Here is a 20,269-nt window from a genome sequence, read left to right on the forward strand (position 1 = left end):
TAGTTCAGTATATAAATTTATGTGGCTCACACTTTGTTACTGATTTGTGTCATATAAGTATAGAAATGATGATATATTTGTATGATTTCAATTGAATGAGAAGAATTGTTTAGTAAATTATCATATATGTGAAACTCACAATTTTATTTTCCAATCATCTGCAACGGGGATATATCACTAAGTAATGTGTGTTTCTTATTGTTGTTGATGATCTTTCTCCTGCAATAAAGAAATAAGAATGAGTAATTTAAAAAAGCAATTTTGAAATTAACTAAAATAATTAAAAACGACATACTTGTTGAAGTAGTTAGAGACAATTGTCATTTTTTTCTCACCAGCAGCTGAAGTCTAAGAAATATGAATAATTTGAGTTTGTGAGTGATTTCACTGGTTTGTTTATATAGAGATATAATAGATGCATGGTTCAATATAATACATTTCATTTTTTATTTATTTAATGTAGATAGTTGAATAGCCTCCCGACATTAACAATTTTATTCATTTTTTAACACTGGTATTGCCATCATGCCTCTATTTTTAATTTAAAGTTAGTTTTTCTTCGGAGTTACTATGTTAAAAAATTCTAAGAGTTTGTGAGTTTAAGAAAAATAGACATATATTCCTGCAGAAAATTGGACAGCAAACTAAGACCATTGCATATCAAGATTAATTTTGGCGGAAGTATGCTTTATTGTTAATAGTTTTTTTTTTCTTGGACTTAATTGATATTAGTTTAAAATTAACATTAAATTGGATTTTAATTTAAGGTACTGTGCTAAAACCATTTGCAGATATAACTTTGTGGTCTGTTACACTTTTGGCATCGATGTTACTCTTTTGCTTATACATTTGATATTTATTAAGTTTAAAACTGAAATCATTAGTGCACAAGTTTCCACTACCCGTTCATTCACTCACTAAGTTATCTCATTAAAACACCAGTTTTTTTACTAATGTATGTAGGTTCTCATGTGTATTTGTACGTTGGTGCTGGTATTTTTCAGTTTGTTGTTTTGCTCTCAGATAGAGGGTTTCGACCAGAGGAGGACTGTGGCTGTGTTTGATACGTCTCATTTTTATGGGCAGCAAATGTACTGTTTTTTGTTCAGTTGCAGAATGACTCACCCAAAATAGTGGTACTATTTTTCCTTGGTAGGTTTTTATCCCACTGGGTTTTTCCTAACAAGGTTTTAATGAGGCCTTGTCTTGGGTGATGCTCATAGTCATTTTGTGGGTTGGTGGTGGGTTTCTTTATTTCTCTGGTTGTTTTTTGGGCCAATTTGTTTTTAGACAGATCTTACACTTGTATTGTTCTACCTTGAGTCATTTCTGGTTCAGGTCTTTCTATAAATAATATCCATTTTGCTTTCAAAAAAAAAAATACTTAGCTCAAGTGAGCTTTACTAATATATATAGATAGATAGATAGATTTTTTTTTTAGAAAAACCAAATATATATATATATATATATATAAAAGTAATTACTTTGGCATTTTCAAAAAATAATTACTTTGGGAAATAAGAGGCCCAAGTACAATATAGATAGATATATATTGATAGAAATTTTTTATTTTAAAAGTATTTTATCTAAATTATTTATTAATAAACATTATTTTGTTTTTTATTTTGATTTTTTAAATTTGTCATATGCAAAGCTCAAGTTAATTTTAAGTCTATGAATGTTGTTATTTAATATAAGTAGTTGAATAGGTTTTTATAATACAATTGTTTTCAGTTTTTAGTTTATTAAATTTTTTATTTTTTAATGTATTTAATATAAAGGTATGTGAGCTTTTATGGTTTAATACATATGTGTATTTGTACTTAATACTTAGCTCAAGTGAGCTTTACTAATATATATAGATATAGATAGATTTTTGTTTTTTGCAAAAATCAAATATATATATATATATATATATAAATAATTACTTTGGGAAATAAGAGCCCCAAGTACAATATAGATAGATATATATTGATAGAAATTTTTTTATTTTAAAAGTATTTTATCTAAATTATTTATTAATAAATATTATTTTGCTAAAGTCAATTTTAAGTCTATGAATGTTGTTATTTAATATAAGTAGTTGAATAGGTTTTTATAATACAATTTTTTCAGTTTTTAGTTTATTAATTTTTTTATTTTTTTAATGTATTTAATATAAAGGTATGTGAGCTTTTATAGTTTAATACATATGTGTATTTGTACTTAATACTTAGCTCAAGTGAGCTTTACTAATATATATAGATTTTTTTTTATAAGAAACTGAAAAGTTGACAATTAATAGTTAATAAAGTTAATAACATAAAATATTCATCAATAATTTATTATTATCATTATTAAGACAAATAACAAATAAATTTAAAATTATTTTTAAAATAACACGCAACTACATTATAGTTAATTTAAACAACATACAAAATCATTTCATATTTAAAAGTAAATTTCGAAATATATATTTACAAAAAGCATTCAACCATTAATTAATTTCAATATTTTTTTTGAAAGCAAAAGGAGAAATATAATATATCAAAAGAACTGAGGCCAAAGCTCAAGAAAAACAGGGGAAACTGATGATTAGTAGATCAAAAAGCTAATCACCTTTCACTAAACTCAACCCCCAAAGAGAAACACCAAGAAAAGCCCAAAAAAATACCTAAACCAGGGAAAACAGCACAATCAAAAGGAGCCACGGGCAATCCACCAAGAAACCTCTAAAAACCACTAACTAAGCCTACGAGAGCTGATATTAGCTGCTATGCTTTGGAGAGCCTCATCATCAGAGCAAGAGTAAGACAAACTCAATCGTATATCTAACATGTTTATTTTATTTAAAAGATATTACTTTGTGCTATTCATCAACTTATGATTAGTAATTAATTTTAAAATATAAGAATTTGATTTTTTTTCAATTAGTTATAAATATAAAAGTTATTTTTACTATATATTTTTAATGTCTCACCCATGAAAGCTATATGTGTCATCGGAGTCCTTAAACTTAAAAAATCTCATCATACATCCCTGATGTTGACCTCCGTTAACACTTTTGGTCCCTCCACAATTTTTCATCCAAAAACTAATGTTTTCTGGATTTTTCAGAAAAAACAATCCACTTCTTCATCTTCTTCATACATCCTTACATCATTTTCATCATATTCTTCATCTTCTTCAAATTTTTTTTTTCTAGAAAATCCAAGTTCTTCAAAACCAAAAACTCCACAACCTTCCATCTTTCTTTCGTCTTTCCAAATTTATCATATCCAAAAAAAAATTATCGTTTAGAATACAACACCGCCTATTTTGGAATTGAATCATAGGGTCTGTTTTTAAAAAAAGTTTTCTGTTTTATAAAATTTAAAAACAAAAAACTTTTTTGATAGAACTGTTTTCTCATAATTGATTTAAAAACAGTTTCCTATTTTTAAATTTTTAAAACAGAAAAAAGTTGTTTTTATTTTTTTTATTTTGGAAACAATTGAAACAACTTTACATTAACGGCACACATGTAAATAAATGGTCCAGTAATGAGAATAGACACTATTATACACTTATACGATGTGGGAGTTGGAACACCGCTTGAAAAAAAAAAATGAGTTGGGGACTATTGAAATCCTATGATTCTACGTGGGGCAAGTATTTCTTTGATGTTTTGTGGCTGAAATCGTGATCCTATAATTGAAGTGTATGAACTGAGGTATATCTTTTATTGGAAAATATTTAATTTAAATAAGGGAAAGTTAGATAATATATTGAAAAAGTGAATGAAGTATATTTGGTAGATATTTTTTTCATGACTACTCTGTTAATCGATTATATCTCGATCAATTCAGGTTAAAGAGAATGGAACATTGCACGGAGTGTCAAGACTTAATTGATTAATGAATTGATTTCAAGGCAGTGGGCATTGATTACGCCCTATATATTCATAATTGCGGATTTAGTTATAGCTTTGATTGCAGGGGAAGAAATCCATCAGAGTTGAGAGTGGAGGAAAAAAAAGAATGGAGTTTTTGCCAGAAGAATGCTTTGCTGTCATATTGTCTCGTACCACTATGATGGGATGCCGCCAGAGTCACAATCGTTTCAAAAATCTTATGTTCTGCCGCTGATTCTGATGTCGTTTGGGAACACTTTCTTCCTTGCGAATACAATTCCATCGTTTCCCAATCTCCTTCTCTTGCCAATACTCCTTTAAAGAAAGTATTTATCTAGCTCTCTCTGAACACCCTATCATCATCGACCACCGTAAAAATGTATTTTTTTAATAAGCAGAAACACAAAGCTGATAAGATTAAGGGCAGAGCAAAAGTAGCTCTGTTTCTAAAGCTAAATCACAGCACACAACAGGACAATACCCCACCCCCAATTACTAGATTAGTCAATAAGTTGGAAGGTTGTAAAGATTATAACCATCCCCTCCATTGAAGATATTCAGGTTATGGCCCCCATTCCACACATCATCGTAGATTTAAAACACCACCTTATACATATTTGAGTGGAAAGAAGGGTTACATGCTTGGTGCAAGAGCTCATTGATTTGGGTGACGATGAGCGTTATTGGTACCGAAGAACCCAGGTTAACTAAGTCTTAACTCTTAAGTTTGGATTTGTTTTGCTTTATTTTAGTTTTTTAAGAAGTAGGTAGACCACACTTGATTATTTATACACGTGAACAAGTAGTCATGTCCAAAGTGATTCATTGCTTCTTGGAATGATTACTTGTGCAAGTATATATATATATTCTTATATATCTTTGCAACTTTTGCAAAAATTTTAAATTTTGATGAGCAGGTTTTCTGAAGTTGCCAAGCTTTGGTATGTGTGGTGGCTTGAAATTATTGGGACGATAAACACCCTTTTCTTGTCTCTAAATACTCAGTATGGAGCTTTTCTTGTGTTCAAGATTAAACATTATTTCGATGAATTTCGTGATTATCCTGTGGAGTTATCAGTAAAGAATGTAGGTAGTGGCCAAAGCATTACCAAAGATGTTTGTTCGTGGGATCCATACTTGGACGCTAGGCGGCAGCACTCCAGACAGTGGCGGAGGCAGGATTTTAATTTCGGGGACCAAGATTAAATGGCATTTGACTTCTAAGAAAATTTAAATTTTCACAGTTGTGCAGCAAATTTGATATATAACAAACATCTTTATAAGAATAAGAAATATACAAGAATGAGTAAAATAAATATTAACCCGTATATGAGCGTCGTTGCATCGAGAAAAAAAAATAGGAATGAAAGAGAAAACGGGGTGTGAGCATATTATTGTTCAATCTAAATGCCAAAGGAATATCTAAACTAAATTATTTAAAATTTATCTAGAATATGGTGGAAGTGTGTATCACCAAAATAAATTAAAAGATGAAAGATGACATTTAAAAAGCCTACGAATTAAATGCACGGAAAGAAGAGACTTGTGAAGTTAAAATACTTTTCATTACATATAATAGTTATATAATTTTTGGGTGGTGCCAGGTAAATTTTTACATAGTATATATAAGTAAACAAAATTTAAAATCAGGGGGTGACTATAACATGAGCCAGTCCCCCTACCTCTGCCACTGACTCCAGAGTGGAGGGATTGGAATGATCGAGTGTGAGAAGCGATGGTTGGTTGGAGATTGAGATGGGAGAGTTCTTCACTTCAGACCTAGAAGGTGAAGAGTTCCATATGAGTGTTACAGAAATACAAGGTTATAAGAGCGGTCTCATTCTTGAAGGAATAGAAGTTAGACCTAAGAAACATAATTAGCAATCAAATTTATTGAATCACTCAACATGTCTTGGATACTTGTTGCAAATTTCAGTAAGTTTCCATGTGTTGTGTTCTTATTCTTGTGCCAATCCGTTGCTCTCTTTGTAAATGCATCAGATATATTATTCTTCAGTGATGACTCGTTCAAATTTACATGACCATCATTTTCCTTGCAGCAGCATGGATTTTGTCTCCCTGAACAGACATTCGAAATGTATGAGGGTATATATATTTAAGGCATGGAAGAATCTAGAAACTTTGTGTTTGTGGGGGCAATGTTCTTCTTTTTTTTTAGGCTTAATTCCACTTTTGGTCCCCCACTTTATTCAATTGTGTGATTTTGGTCCTTAACAAAAATAATTAACACTTTACGTCCCCCACGTTAACTTTCGGTTGCACTTTTGGTTTTCCGTCCAACTTCTGTTTAAAAACTAACTTTTAATCTTTAAAAAATTAATTAAAAGTAAAAATCTAATAAAAATATGATCTTCATCTTCTTCCTCTATCATCTTCAAACCCAAAATCCAGAAAAATTCAAAAAATAAATCTTTTATCTCTAATTTCCAATCAGAAGCCTTGAATGACCAACAACCTTATCATCATCCAAATCCCACCACGAATTCTCCCACCCCTACCTATGCACAAGATCCTACTTACTATCATTCTAATATGTAGTCATCTGTATTGCAAGATGAGCAGCCATGATTATGATTCAAATCCAACAAACCATGTGTTCTTTCTAAAACTCATTCCGAAATTCATTGACCTTCAGCCCCAAATTAAGGTTCATTCCAACACAACCCCATCATCTTCAAATCATAAGAACATAACACACTTACAATTCCAGCAAACCCATATCTTCAAACCCCAATAACCCACAACACAACCATAAATCCGGCAAACCCATATCTTCAACCATAAATCTCTCTTCTCTCTGTTAATCCGTCATCACCCTTATATTAACCTTAAAAATGAAACATTTCTCTTCCATCTCTTTCTCATCTCCATCCATTTCACATCAGGAGCTTGTCGAGCTTGAAAAAGATGCGGTGGAGGAGGCTTTGGTTGGCTCTGCGATCCAGATTGAAGGAGGAGGCTTTGGTTGGCTCTGCGATCCAGATTGAAGGGTTTCGAAGGGTATGGTTGGATCTACGATCCAGATTGTCCCTTCTCCATGAATCCAGATCGGAGAAGGATTGGAGAAGCAAAAAACCCATAACCCCAGATCTTCCATTCTCCATGATCAGACAAGCAGAATCTTGGCACCAACGTGGAGAGAGGAAAGGGTGGTGGCATCGAGAGTAAAGAGAATGAGAATGAGAAGATGATAATGTATGGAAAATTGAAAGGATAAAGGTTTGGCTTTTATTTTCTGGAGAAAGGTGTGGAGAATCTGGGTTTGTTTTCTTTGGATGAAGAAAGAAGATGAAGATTAGGAAAAGTTTTTAAATTAATTTTTGGCTTAATTGCAACTTTGGTCCCCGACGTTTACCAATGCCACGATTTTGGTCCCCCACCTAATTTAATTACATGGATGGTCCCCGACGTTGTAGGCCGTGTGCAACGTTAGTCCTACTGTTTATTTCTTAATGAAGGAGGCTTACGTGGACGTCCAATTGGAGAGAGAAATGAGGTATGAGGAGAGAGGGAAGCACGTGAGTATCACGTGACCCTTATCTGAACCCATTATACTCAAACCCCTGACCTCCCTGGAACGAAGAAGGTAACGTGATTTAGATCCCTAGGGTTTCAGATTTGGGTATAATGGGTTCATATAAGGTTCACGTGAGTTCACGTGATACTCACGTGCTCCCCTCTCTCCTCAGATCTCCTTTTTCTCTCCAACTAGACGTCCACGTAAGCCTCCTCCATTAAGAAATAAACGGTAGGACTAACGTTGCACGCAACCTACAACGTCGGGGACCATCCATGTAATTAAATTAGGTGAGGGACCAAAATCGTGGCATTGGTAAACGTCGGGGACCAAAGTTGTAATTAAGCCTTAATTTTTTAAGGAATATTCTGTTAGTTTTTGGATGGAAGTGGACGGAAAACTAAAAGTGCAAACAGAAGTTAACGTGGGGGACGCAAAGTGCTAATTATTTTTGTTAAGGACCAAAATCACACGATTGAATAAAGTGGGAGACCAAAAGTGCAATTAAGCCTTTTTTTTATTACTTTTTTACAAATCATATCTTTCATTTTTATCTTCTATTTTCATGCGTATATTGGGTGTAGGTTATGTGACATTTGTTAATTGACTAGTGTTTTTCCCCGTGCGCTGCACGGCGAAGTTTACTATTATATTTGACACATCAATAAATATTTTGATTATAAACAATTTAAGATACTAAAAATGAAAGAAAAATCATAATAAAGATGTAGATATTCACAAAAACGTAAATTCGAATACTTATAGTGTTTTATACTGATACATCGATTTAACCAATATAAAGATATTGAAAAAAACAATTAGTTAGCCAAAATCTTCAATTCTTCACATGTGAGGTATTAATAATTTTTCCTTGAAGATGTAAATACATATATCTCAATCTATTAGGATCAGGACTTACAAAGTGAAACCAAAATACATAGATTTATAATTTCTCCTAAATTTATTTTAAAATTATCAATGGTGCACTTAGATTATTTGAAAATCAATTTTTATATTAGCTTTAACATGAAAGTGTTTTCAAGTAAAATATTATTACCAGTGCACAGTGGATTTTGCTCTTATTATTTTAACATCTACCCATACAACAATTCAAAACTAAATTGATATACCAAAATTAATATCTGCCAATTTTTTTAGCTGCTAGAATTATGAGACTAAAAAAGATTGAGCATTCAACAATACAAAACCACAACGATTATCACACAACCCGTAAAATTTCACACAACATTTATCTATATATTTAATCCTAAAATTATTTTAAAAATTATGAACAATATAATTTGATTATATGAATTTTTTTTTCTATTAGGTTTAACATGATAGTATTTTCTTGTTAAAATTTTCATCTAGTAGGACAATTTTACCCTTGCAATTTATATTAAAAATGAATTTACATTAAAAATGAAAGTAGACTAAATTATTATGTTGTACAAATTTAACATGAAATTATATTGTAACTCAATGAAAACTTATTAAAATTTATTTGTATATTAACTTTGATGTGAAGTATTTTCTTTCAAAATGTTTAGGGGGGCCATTAACCTTGTAACTTAAATATAAATAATTTTTTAGAAAGAAAGAGAATATATTAATTATAGCTTTGAAAATTCAAAGCTGAAAAGGAGACAAAACAGACAATGGTGATTAGTAACATCAAAAAGCTAATCACCCACAGTGAACCACGGTTCCCAAAGAAAAATCTTATAGATCGTATATGCATTAATGTCTTCTAATCTCGGTTTTAAAAAAATCTTATAATCTCACCACGACATATTTTCATCACTTTATTATCATTTTTATATAAAATTATAAAATCATAAAAAAGTACTAAATTATATCGGAATTTATTTTTAAAATAATTTTGACATGAATTTGTATTCATGTAAAATATTTCTCCTGTGTGAACTTTTTACCGTGTAGTTCAAACATTAAAAATGTGAATATATTTATGTTTTTTAATAACTATTATAATCTAATCATATTAATTTAGATATTAATAAGATCTTTTATTCTTATATGACGTCATTTTACTTAACATTAGTTATAATTGTATATATTTATTCACAAAATTATTTAATGTAATCTATTGTAAAATGTTCATTCTTGTGCTTTGTATTTTTATTACACAATTTTGCATCCTGAGTTACATATAATTATTTTAAAAAATTTAATACCCGCACAACATGTTTTCACTCTTTATAATTTTTTTAAAATTGTTTTACTAATAAAATAAATTTAGTAAAGTTGTAGGGGGGCGAATTTTGGGAAAGAACACAGTGAGACAGCGAAACGGTGAAGAGAGTCAAAGAGCAAGAGAGGGTTCAGGGGAAATAGATGAGGAGAAGGGAGGGTCATGTGGAAGGTTTCATTTAGGAGTTTCAACTCACAATGAGAATCCGATAAAAGATTGTTGGAATTATTGAAACTTGAAAGTGGTGCAGGTTCCCAATGAATGTTATGCATGGTTGAAGCATTAATGGTCTGCAACATGGCAAATAAAAATATTTTGAATATCAAATTCAAAATTTCTAGAGAGAGAATATCAAAAAAACAAACCGGTGCGGATTTAATGACAAAGATAGTGGGAGAGAGAAAATGAAGGGGGAGGAAATTGAAAATTATAAAAATCTAAACTTTACAATTATAAAATTTCCAAACTACTGAAATGTAAATGAATCAATGACTTTTATTTTTAAATCAACCAAATTAGTGTAGTTATATAAATTCAGTGAGAGTTTTTTTGCAGATCTCATATAAAACACATATTTATTAATGTTTTCAATTCCCATACGACATATTTTTATAATCATATTTTTATAATTTTATATTTTTCAATTCCCAAAGTATATTAAATTATATTTTTCTATTAATTAACATAAATCTATTTCCATGACAAATGCTTATCTAATCCTCCTCCAAGTCCCACTGGAATTTTCACAACAAACTTGATACCGCCAAACAGAATCAAATTAATCCAAAAAGAATTCAAACTTTTAGCAAAACAATGATTAACTTGATAAAGCATTCAAACGAACTCTATGGATTTGAACATAACTTAAAACAACTGATATTCAAAATTGAGTTTATAATTTAATACATCTGCTCAGCAATTGTGGTTTCATAAACACCCCACAGTGTTGGTTTTCGATCTACAAAAACACCATTGTAATTCCAGTTTTTCTTGTTGCGGTATTGCTCAATATCATATTGGCATGCCCTGCAATTTCCTATCTCTCTATACTACCTGCATCAGCCCCAACAAAACTGATTAGAAGGTGTGTAAGTACCTGGTAGAGAAATACTAATTAAGATAACCACCAAAATAAAGAAAAATACCTAAAAGCTTGCCTCTCCACGCCCAGTAATAGTTTCTCCATTAGAAATTATTTAACATAAAGATGAAAACAGAAAGATTTCAATATGAAGTTCATCTTTCGTGGTCCAATCAATATTGTCACTCTCCACACCACAATCAGCTCCACCATGCAATAACTGATACACATAAGAGGATCATAAGCAAATGTAGCAGTAATAAAAAAACCAAATAATTAAGAAAAGCAAGAGAAGAAAAAATAATTAGAACCACATTGCTAGTCAAGGCACACTACAGTTGTACTTATGAATGAGGACTCATAGAACAACCAAATATATTTTTTGTGATAGTTATCTTCTTTGAACAACCAAATGCAAGAGAATTAGCATAAGACAAAGCTAACTATAGTTAGGAGTTGCATCAAAAAAATTTCGCTTTAAAATTTATAATGTGCAACACAGCTTATAAACATGACAGCAGGGTACAAAATGAATCTGAAAAAAAATTAGGATACTAACCAATACTTAAAATATGTCAACCCAAAAAACCATATTTAGATAGTAGGCACAAAAATTTAAAATAAAGATTAGCAACAACCAAAGAAACTCTAAAACAAACAAAAATACACTCATAGAAATTGCAGTGCAATTTAGACAAATCATCTAAATATCTAAGGGAAGGATAATTGCAATCACAGACCTGGTCACTAAACAAAGCAGTGAACATTAAAGAACAATCAGCCTGCTTGCACTATAATAAATTCGAGTAAATTCCTTGAACACATTAAAAAGATGACCCTTCAACCTGTTAACACATATCAAGAGCAATATATTAAAACTACATTGATATGCAACATAATCAAAAACAGAAAACACAAAGACAATACATGCCCATAACCCAAGATTTCGAACAGTTTCCTTCAATAAGAGACAATGATAACTGGAATATCAGCATCACACAGAATAACCATCCATAGCTTCCTATGTGAGAAAGAAAAGTGAAGTTCATTCATGGTGCAGTAGAACATAATCATTTGAATGACTAATCATACCTGAAATTGAACCAAGAAGAAGTGTGAAGGCACACCGGTGGAAGCGATCCAATAATGAAGAAGGATCAAATTAAATCTGCTAAAGTAGAGCAAAATTAACTGAGATTACTAATAACTGTCCATATGCTTGAATATTTTGGGAAAATTGTTTCACATCACAAAAAATCTCAACCAACACATGTCTATTAGTCCCCCAATCCTTTTAAGAATATAATCAGGAAAAGAATTGAAGCTATAACCCTTGAGATTTAAAAAATCAATATCTGTCAGAGCAAACAGCTTCTGGTAAAGTGCTTATGCCAACTGGTATCGATTTAAGACAACAATTTATACCTTAATAACATGCATAGCATTAATCCATAATCCATTTATCTCGAGTAAAATACCAGTTTACCGATCTGTAATCATTTTTTAATTAGCTAGTTGGTGCTGAGTTTAGTGCAAAGAAAACAGGAACATGAAGCTAGAAGTAGTATGGCATAAATCCCAGAATTGGTATAATCATTTTATGATGTTGTTAAACATGCACTTTTCTTTGAGTATCAAATCAAGAAACAATCTAAGGAGATTAGAAAGACTTAATATAAGGAGAATAAAAAGGAAATCAAAGGACTTCCATAAGAATCTTTTTAAAACAGCTATTACGAAACTGAATGAATCCTAAGGAAAATACTTCAACTTCAATACTCACTTTAGAGACAATAAATTCAGAGAACTTGAATCCTAAGGACAATACTTCAACTGGAAATGTGCTACATCATAACATGTCAGGTGTATTACTTAAAAATTGATCAATTAATTTCTCAAAATATAGAATCTTACTTCATGCAGCAATTCCAGTGAGTAAAGGCCCAACAATGTCTCCATGAAGACCATGAATGAAAATAGATTTAATATTACTATTGCAAGAAAATCTCCTGAAATAGTAGTAGATTAAAAAGGATCCAATTTTTTCAAATAAGTAAAAGGGTCACCATCCTTACCTCTGTGATGGGTCGATGCACAGGTCTTGTTCATTTTTCTGCATGCCCACAAAATGAAAACCAAACATGATTATTACAAAGCAAAAAATGCAATAAATTTGCTAGGAAAAAGGAAGATGATTACTGCTTTGGGCGTATCATCTCTCTTATGGATCCATCTCTTTTGAAGCCTGAGCTTGACGTCGCTGAAGTTGGGAAGGAGGACACTACTTGTAGCCCGGAATCAGCAGCTCAATTTCACTGCAGAACCGAACATGAAAAGGGTGGAAGCACGAAACAGAGCTCCACGAACCAAAACCGAAGACGTCGCGCGAGATTTAGAGTTCGATCCAATGAAGGTTTCAGGTTTAGATCAGCGTAGGAAGAAGATATGTTTGCGTAATGAGAGTAAGAAAGGGTTGCTTCGGTCAAAGACGACGACGGCGCAGATTAACGGTGGCTGCGTCTTTGACGGTGAAGGAGACTGTTGTGGTTAATTCAAACTAGAGTTGTGTGTGTTTAGTTGTAGTATGGTCACCTAACCTGTGGCTTGAGTTAGTTGTGAGACTCAAGTTAATTGATGTGAAGTGTTAGCCTATTCACTATAAATAGATAGGTACTGTTATGAATAAAAAAGAGATCAATTTTCCCCTATCTCCTATTTTCCTATCTGTTAACTTTCTGCACTATTCACTTTTGCAATAACAAATTGGTATCTAGAGCTATTGTTGCGTTCCAGAGAAGGGTGAGAAAACAACCAAGAAAATCAACATAGTGTGTGAGAGAATCGACACTGTGAGTTGAGTTCTTCTTTCCTTTCCTTCGTCATTGAGATTTTCTTCTCCTTCTTTCTTCTTTGTGTGATCGAGTTCTTGGTGAGAGAGGAACAAGCTTGAGCTTTTCTCTGCGAGAGAAAGGGGTTTCTACAGAATCCACCAAAGGAGGATGATTTGAACACGAGAACAAAACGCAGGGAAGCCAGTTTCTACACACTGGTGGATGGTGAGTTATATCGGCGGGGAATCATGTCTCCCATGCTCAAATGTGTCGATACCAAGGACGCCCTCGGAATAATGGCGGAAGTCCACGAAGGTGTGTGTTCTAGTCATATCGGCGGCGATCCTTGGCAATAAAAGTGATAAGAGCAGGATTCTATTGGCCAACCATGAAGAAGGATTGTTTGGAGTATGTTAAGAAATGTGAAAAATGTCAAGTCTTTTCTGATTTGCACAAGGATCCACCAGAAGAATTAACAACCATGATGGCGCCTTGGCCGTTCGCCATGTGGGGGACTGATATCTTAGGACCATTCCCTGTAGCGAAGGCACAAATGAAGTACATCATCGTGGCGGTTGATTACTTCACTAAGTGGATAGAAGCCGAGGTGGTGGCGACTATCACAGCCGCCAAGGTCAGGAACTTCCTGTGGCGAAGGATTGTTTGTAGATTTGGGGTCCCCATGGCGTTAGTAATGGATAATGGAACCCAATTCACAAGTAGTGTTACCCAGGAATTTTGTGCAGAAATGGGAATCGAGATGCGATTTGCCTCTGTAGAACATCCACAAACCAATGGGCAGGCTGAGTCGGCTAACAAGGTTATCCTGAAAGGTTTAAAAAAGAAACTGGATGAAGCAAAAGGGCTTTGGGCGGAGGAACTACCAGGCGTCCTTTGGGCATACAACACCACGGAACAGTCAAGCACAAAGGAAACCCCGTATCGTCTAACTTATGGAACTGACGCCATGCTCCCAGTGGAAATTGAAAACCAAAGTTGGCGAGTGGCTCGGTTTAATGAGAATGACAACGGAGAAAACTTAATAGCAAATCTAATCATGCTGCCCGAGGAACAACGAGAGGCTCACATAAGAAATGAGGCGGGAAAAGTGAAGGTGGTAAGAAAGTTCTCAACGAAAGTAGTGCCAAGAAAAATGAGGGTAGGAGACTTAGTGCTCCGAAAAAATACAATACCCGATAAACACAACAAACTTTCACCCAACTGGGGCGGGCCTTACAGGATTATTGGCGATGTTGGAGGAGGAGCTTATAAGTTGGAACAACTAAATGGTCAAAAGGTTCCACGAACATGGAACGCCTCTCATCTAAAGCAGTATTTTAGTTAATGGAAACAACAAATGTAAATGAAGTCGCACTCTTTTTCCCTTTCTTTGGAAAGGTTTTTAATGAGGCGACATTTGTAATGAAGGGACAATTGTTCTCATACGAAAGAAAATTAATGAAAAGATCATTTCAACAGAATCGCATATATTTTTTAATTTATATTACGAGTTCATGCAATGCAAATCGTATCAAGGTATGCAATACCGCGAGTAAACCTTTCGGAATAAGAGAGTATCACCTTCAAAAGTTAAAAGCCTTGGCAATTCTAGTGGCCACTAGAAACCAAGCCTCGTCGAAAAATCGGCTAAGGTATGTAAACCAAAGTAACAACAAAAGTTGGAAACAACTAAAACAACGAATGAACTTAAAATGATATCCATTTAAAGTAGGGAAAAGGGGGCGACGCCCATACATGATTTGGAATGAAAATAAAAGACAGGGCAATGCCCAAAGAAAAATTTCAACTTCATAAAATAAAAACAAATTCAAGCTAGGTTCTCGTTGTTGGCGTTGTTGCCCTGGCTTGTCCCGGCTTGAGGATCTTCCTTCTCTTGGTCCTCATTCCTGTGCTGCTCATTCCCATCCTCGCCATCTTCTTCAGGCTCACTCTCATCATCGAATTGGGGAAGGAGGTCGAGGCTAATGTCATCATCACCAACTACTTGACCATCCTTGATCTCCTTCAGCCACCCAATGCGGGAAAGATCAAAGCCCGGCTCAACTACACTGATCTGCTCTTTGGCCGCCAGAAAGCCTTGAGCATATTGGAGAGAAGCACGCCCTATGATGGAAGCATTCAGGCGATCATATTTCTTTTCCAACTTTTGATATTTGGCTTGAATGGCAGTGTGCTTGTCATTTATGGCTTCTTTAAGAGACTTGGTCTTTCGAAGAAGCAGGTCCGAAGCAGCCAAGTCTTCAGTTAACTTAGCACACTTCTCCTCAGCAGATTTCAGCTTTTTGTTGGCAGTCTCAGCATCAGTTTTAGCCCGCTCATAGGCTGTCTTTTAATCAGCTGCCTTCTTCTCAAAACGGTTCTTGGCTGAGATCATCTCCTTTATACACTGAGCCATTCCCGCCACAGTGCTGGCGGCAGAAAGGGCGTGATGGATCGCCAAAGAAGCAATGTTGGGGGGACCTTGACCCGAAACATCCTTGTGGATCCGGTTGTCAAAGGTACGGGTCATAAAATCCAGCCCGTTGAAGTGAGGATCATTCAAACTTAGCAAAGGGGGAGGAGCCTCGCCACCAATGGCTGAACTAGGGCCAGCCTGGCCAAATGGAGTTGGCGGACGATTGATTAGCGCGCTTGAATCTTGTTGAGGGGGCGGGACATTGTCATGTCCCTTCTTTTTCTCAGCCGGATGACTTTTTGGATCGAGAGTCGATTGGTGGAGAGGCTTACCACCAGCAGCACCTGAAGTTTTTTGACGTTTAGGGTCCCTGACGTTGTCAGAGCCCGAAGTACCTTCATTCTTCTTCTTTTGCTCAGTTTCGGCGGCCCTCTTCTTCGCCGCCGCAGCAGACTGGGCGAGGTATTCCTTCATCTTGAGTGGGTTCGCGTCAACCTTGCTTTTTCCCATCGTAGCTGTATGGAAAACACCAATTAGACGAGATACATGAACAAAAAGAAAAACAAGTTACGTGCAAAGATTATAAACTTACTAAAAAATTGATTTAAAGTGCCGGATTTCGACGCCTCAATCAAGTCGTGACCAGAAATTACTGGTAGTGTGCGGAGGTAATCGGCGACGCCTTGTTCAGATTCATCCAAGGCGTCGTATGAAACGGATATCTTTCGGCGAGGATTCTTTGTCCAGTAAAAAGGGAAGAGAGGGTTATTGTCGGAATCTCGGAACAAGTTCTTTATTTCGGGCGACTCCATAACTTTAAAGTATTTTTTCTACCATACTTTGTAATGGCTTTTAAGGGCGGTGAACCGACTCATGTTCTTACGGGCTAAAAGTGGAACCCATTTCACAGAAGTAGGTTTAGTGGTGACTGATTTATAGAAAAGGAAGAACAAAGGATAGGTTGGAGTGAAACTCAAGTGTTCACAAAGAATTTCAAAGCAGCGGAGAAAACCCCAGGCGTTGGGCTGGAGTTGGCAAGGCGCCACATTCAGAAAAGAAAGAACGTGACATATAAACGGCGAGAAAGGAAGTTTGATGTTCAAGTCTAAGAAGAAATAGCCATAAACAAAGAAGAAATCGGGCGATTCATCGACTGGTTCTTTGCGCAACAGAACACAGTCATCTTCGCCACATGGGAGGACATTCAACAGATGATCTTCATTATTCGAGGTGGCGGGATTTATCTTCGTGAAACCTTGAGCAGATATTCGAAGCGAATTAATGCTCCCAACGCTGCTCCAGATAGAACGCAACAGACATTTATCTTCAACTAAATGCACGTCAGAGCGCCATTCAGGTGAAGACAAATCTCCATTAGAGGAGAGAATTGAGTCTACAGAACCGGCGGGACCGGAATCATCATGGGTAGAAGGCGAGGAGTGAATTTCAATTATAGAGGGGGCGACAACTTCCTCCTCCGTAGAGGGTGAAGAAAGTTCTAGGGAAGAAAGGCTAGCGTTTGGTAAAGACATGCGATGCAGTTTCATAAATAGAAGAAAGAAGATGAACAAACTAAAAGTAAAAAGAAGATGAACAGAGTCAAAAGAAGAAAGAAGATGAACAGAGTCAGAGAAAAAAAAAGTAAACGAAGAATCTCAAGAAAGAGAAAAACTAACCAGGGGAAGAACTGTGGGTTTGAGAAAGGAGAACGTCGGCGATAGGGGAGCACCGCGCAATGACGACGGCCGGAGGAAGAAAAGGTTCACCGGAGTTCAAAGAAGAGAATGAAAGCTGCGGTGAAAAGGTTTTCAGAACGAAAAGTTTTAAGAAAGTGAAAAATGAAAAGTGAAAAGGGGTTTTTATAGAGAGAAAGGAGGAGAGAGAATGAGTGGGGGAAGATCGTGGGTTTGTGGGATTTGAAATTCGAAAAGGTAGGAAGCGAAAATACATTACTCCTCGAGACGCACAACTGAAAATTGCATTTATAACAAATGATGACGAAATCCCGGAAAACAAGGATACGTGCGTCAGTTGAAAAGACGTGATTGACGGTTATGATTAATGGCGACATATCCTTGAAACGGCAACAAAGGTGGCGAAGCGTGAAAATGGCGATGTAACAACGAAAGTAAAATGGCGATGAACGAATAAACAATAGAGGCGAGCTACTAGGTAACATGATGAAGACATTTCGACTCATTACTCGAGTCTCATGTCTTGGGGGCATGTGGATTGGGCGGGACATAAAGAAGATTATGTCCTGCCCAAAATGAACAATAAACCATTGAAGACAGCCATGGCGGGAAGTGCGACACAACGAGCTTCATTGCCCCCCCTTAGATGATGAACCCACAAGCCAGCTGGAAGATTCCTTTGGATTTGTCTTATATGTACAGGGATTTGGGCCCTGATTGTCAGGCCCAAATATAGGAAAGGTCCATATCATGACCACCCCCTCTATAAAAGGGGAGGTCATCCACTTGTACGAAACCAACTTTTCAGCATTAATGAGAATATTCCTTTTATGGTAGTTTTTCTATTTTAGTGCTCTGCTAGGGTTTACTTTTTGTCTTTCTCTTACGTAAGCTTGCCCTAGTACAGAACAGGTATCTAGAGCTATTGTTGCGTTCCAGAGAAGGGTGAGAAAACAGCCAAGAAAATCAACATAGTGTGTGAGAGAATCGACACTGTGAGTTGAGTTCTTCTTTCCTTTCCTTCGTCATTGAGATTTTCTTCTCCTTCTTTCTTCTTTGTGTGATCGAGTTCTTGGTGAGAGAGGAACAAGCTTGAGCTTTTCTCTGCGAGAGAAAGGGGTTTCTCTACCCGGGTACAGATTGGGTGTCTAGTGGGTGAAATTCTAGGTTTCTTGTGTGTGAAATAGGGGATTTTACCAAGGGACACCAGAGATCAGAAGAGATGGGGAACAATGGAAATATTCCACCAAATTTACCGATTTTTGATGGCAAGAATTGGGATCACTGGTGTGCGAAGATGAGGGTCATCTTCAATTTTCAAGAGTGCAACGAGGTGGTGGATGGTGGCTATGAACCACTGGGTGAAAATCCAACCAATGCTCAGCGTGAAACTCATAAGGAAACAAAGAAGAGGGATCAGAAAGCGTTGTTCTTCATACATCAGTGTGTGAATGCCGTGGTGTTTGAGAAAATCTCAGATGCAACCACCTCGAAGCAAGCATGGGATGTGTTGGTGAAGCTGTATGGTGGTGATGAGAAGGTCAAGAAAGTACGTCTTCAATCTTTGAGGAGACAGTATGAATTGCTCCAGATGAAGAACAATGAGTCAATTGCAGAATACTTCTCCAGATTGGTGACTCTTACAAATCAGATGAAGAATAATGGAGAAACACTTTCAGAGCAAGCTATAGTTGAGAAGGTACTGCGTACTCTGACCCCAAAATTCGATATGATTGTTGTGGCTATAGAGGAAACCAAGGATCTGAGCAAATTGAAGCTTGAAGATCTCCAAGGGACACTTGAGGCCAGAGAATTGAGGGTAAAAGATAGGGATGCTGAGAATGAATCACATCAAGCACTAATGGCCTAGTCCAAGAAGAATGATTTTGAAGAAAAGAAAAAGAAGTGGAAGAAAGGGAAGTGGAAATCCCAGAAAGAAGCTTCACAAAAGGAGAGATTCAAGCCTGATGATAAACCTGAATCCTCAAACAAGAAAGAAGGAGGGTTTGGTAAGAATCAAGGTAAAAATAAAGGCTTTGACAAGAGCAAAATCCAGTGTTTTAATTGTGAAAAGTATGGACATTTTGCCTATGAATGTGGTCGAGGCAAAGGAGGTTATGGGCATCAGAAAGTTCACAAGAAGGCTGAGGAAGAGGCCAATATGGTGGCACAAGACGATTCTGATTCAGACCCAATTATGCTAATGGTCACTACATGTGAAGGAAGTCTAGTCTCAGATGTTTGGTATTTGGACACAGCTTGTTCAAATCATATGACTGGACATAAAACCTGGCTAACTGAGTTTGATTCCTCAAAAAAGAACAAAATCAGGTTGGCTGATAGTAGAAACCTCATGGCAGAAGGTATGGGCAAGGTTGCTATACACAGAAATGAGAAGAAGGTAGCAGTGATTGAGGAAGTATTCTTTGTGCCAGGAATGGATTGTAACCTCTTAAGTGTTGGGCAACTGGTAGAAAAGGGTTTTTCAGTAACTGTGAAAGATCGTTTGCTGAAGTTGTATGACAAACATGATAATTTGGTCTTGACTTCCACTTTGGCTAAGAATAGAACATTCAAGGCTAGTATCAGTGAGTCTGCAGCACAATGCTTTGCTGCCACTACACCA

At 35.5% G+C, this 20,269-nt stretch overlaps 1 protein-coding gene and 1 long non-coding RNA gene across 30 annotated transcripts; one reads left to right on the top strand and one right to left on the bottom strand.

The window, feature by feature from the left end:
- The first annotated feature begins 3,510 nt into the window (after window positions 1-3,510).
- LOC130719722 (F-box protein PP2-B13-like) lies at window positions 3,511-5,752 on the top strand. Its single transcript, XM_057570333.1, has 5 exons — window positions 3,511-3,518; window positions 4,068-4,197; window positions 4,624-4,634; window positions 4,789-5,046; window positions 5,602-5,752. The coding sequence occupies exons 1-5, from the start codon at window positions 3,511-3,513 to the stop codon at window positions 5,750-5,752; spliced, it is 558 nt and encodes a 185-aa protein (XP_057426316.1).
- A 4,691-nt stretch (window positions 5,753-10,443) lies between these two features.
- LOC130718827 (uncharacterized) lies at window positions 10,444-13,340 on the bottom strand. Of its 29 annotated transcripts, none has more exons than XR_009012831.1 (9): window positions 12,902-13,340; window positions 12,778-12,815; window positions 12,617-12,711; window positions 12,486-12,535; window positions 11,795-11,870; window positions 11,630-11,723; window positions 11,443-11,547; window positions 10,767-10,922; window positions 10,444-10,674 (listed from the first exon to the last, which is right to left on the bottom strand). It is a non-coding gene; the product is annotated as an uncharacterized LOC130718827 (long non-coding RNA). The 29 variants fall into 29 exon arrangements; XR_009012832.1 differs by having other exon boundaries at window positions 11,795-11,873; XR_009012825.1 differs by lacking the exon at window positions 12,486-12,535 and having other exon boundaries at window positions 12,617-12,655; window positions 12,902-13,339.
- Window positions 13,341-20,269: the final 6,929 nt, after the last annotated feature.

This window comes from Lotus japonicus, chromosome 5, assembly GCF_012489685.1.
Source record: "Lotus japonicus ecotype B-129 chromosome 5, LjGifu_v1.2".
Lineage (NCBI taxonomy): Eukaryota > Viridiplantae > Streptophyta > Magnoliopsida > Fabales > Fabaceae > Lotus > Lotus japonicus.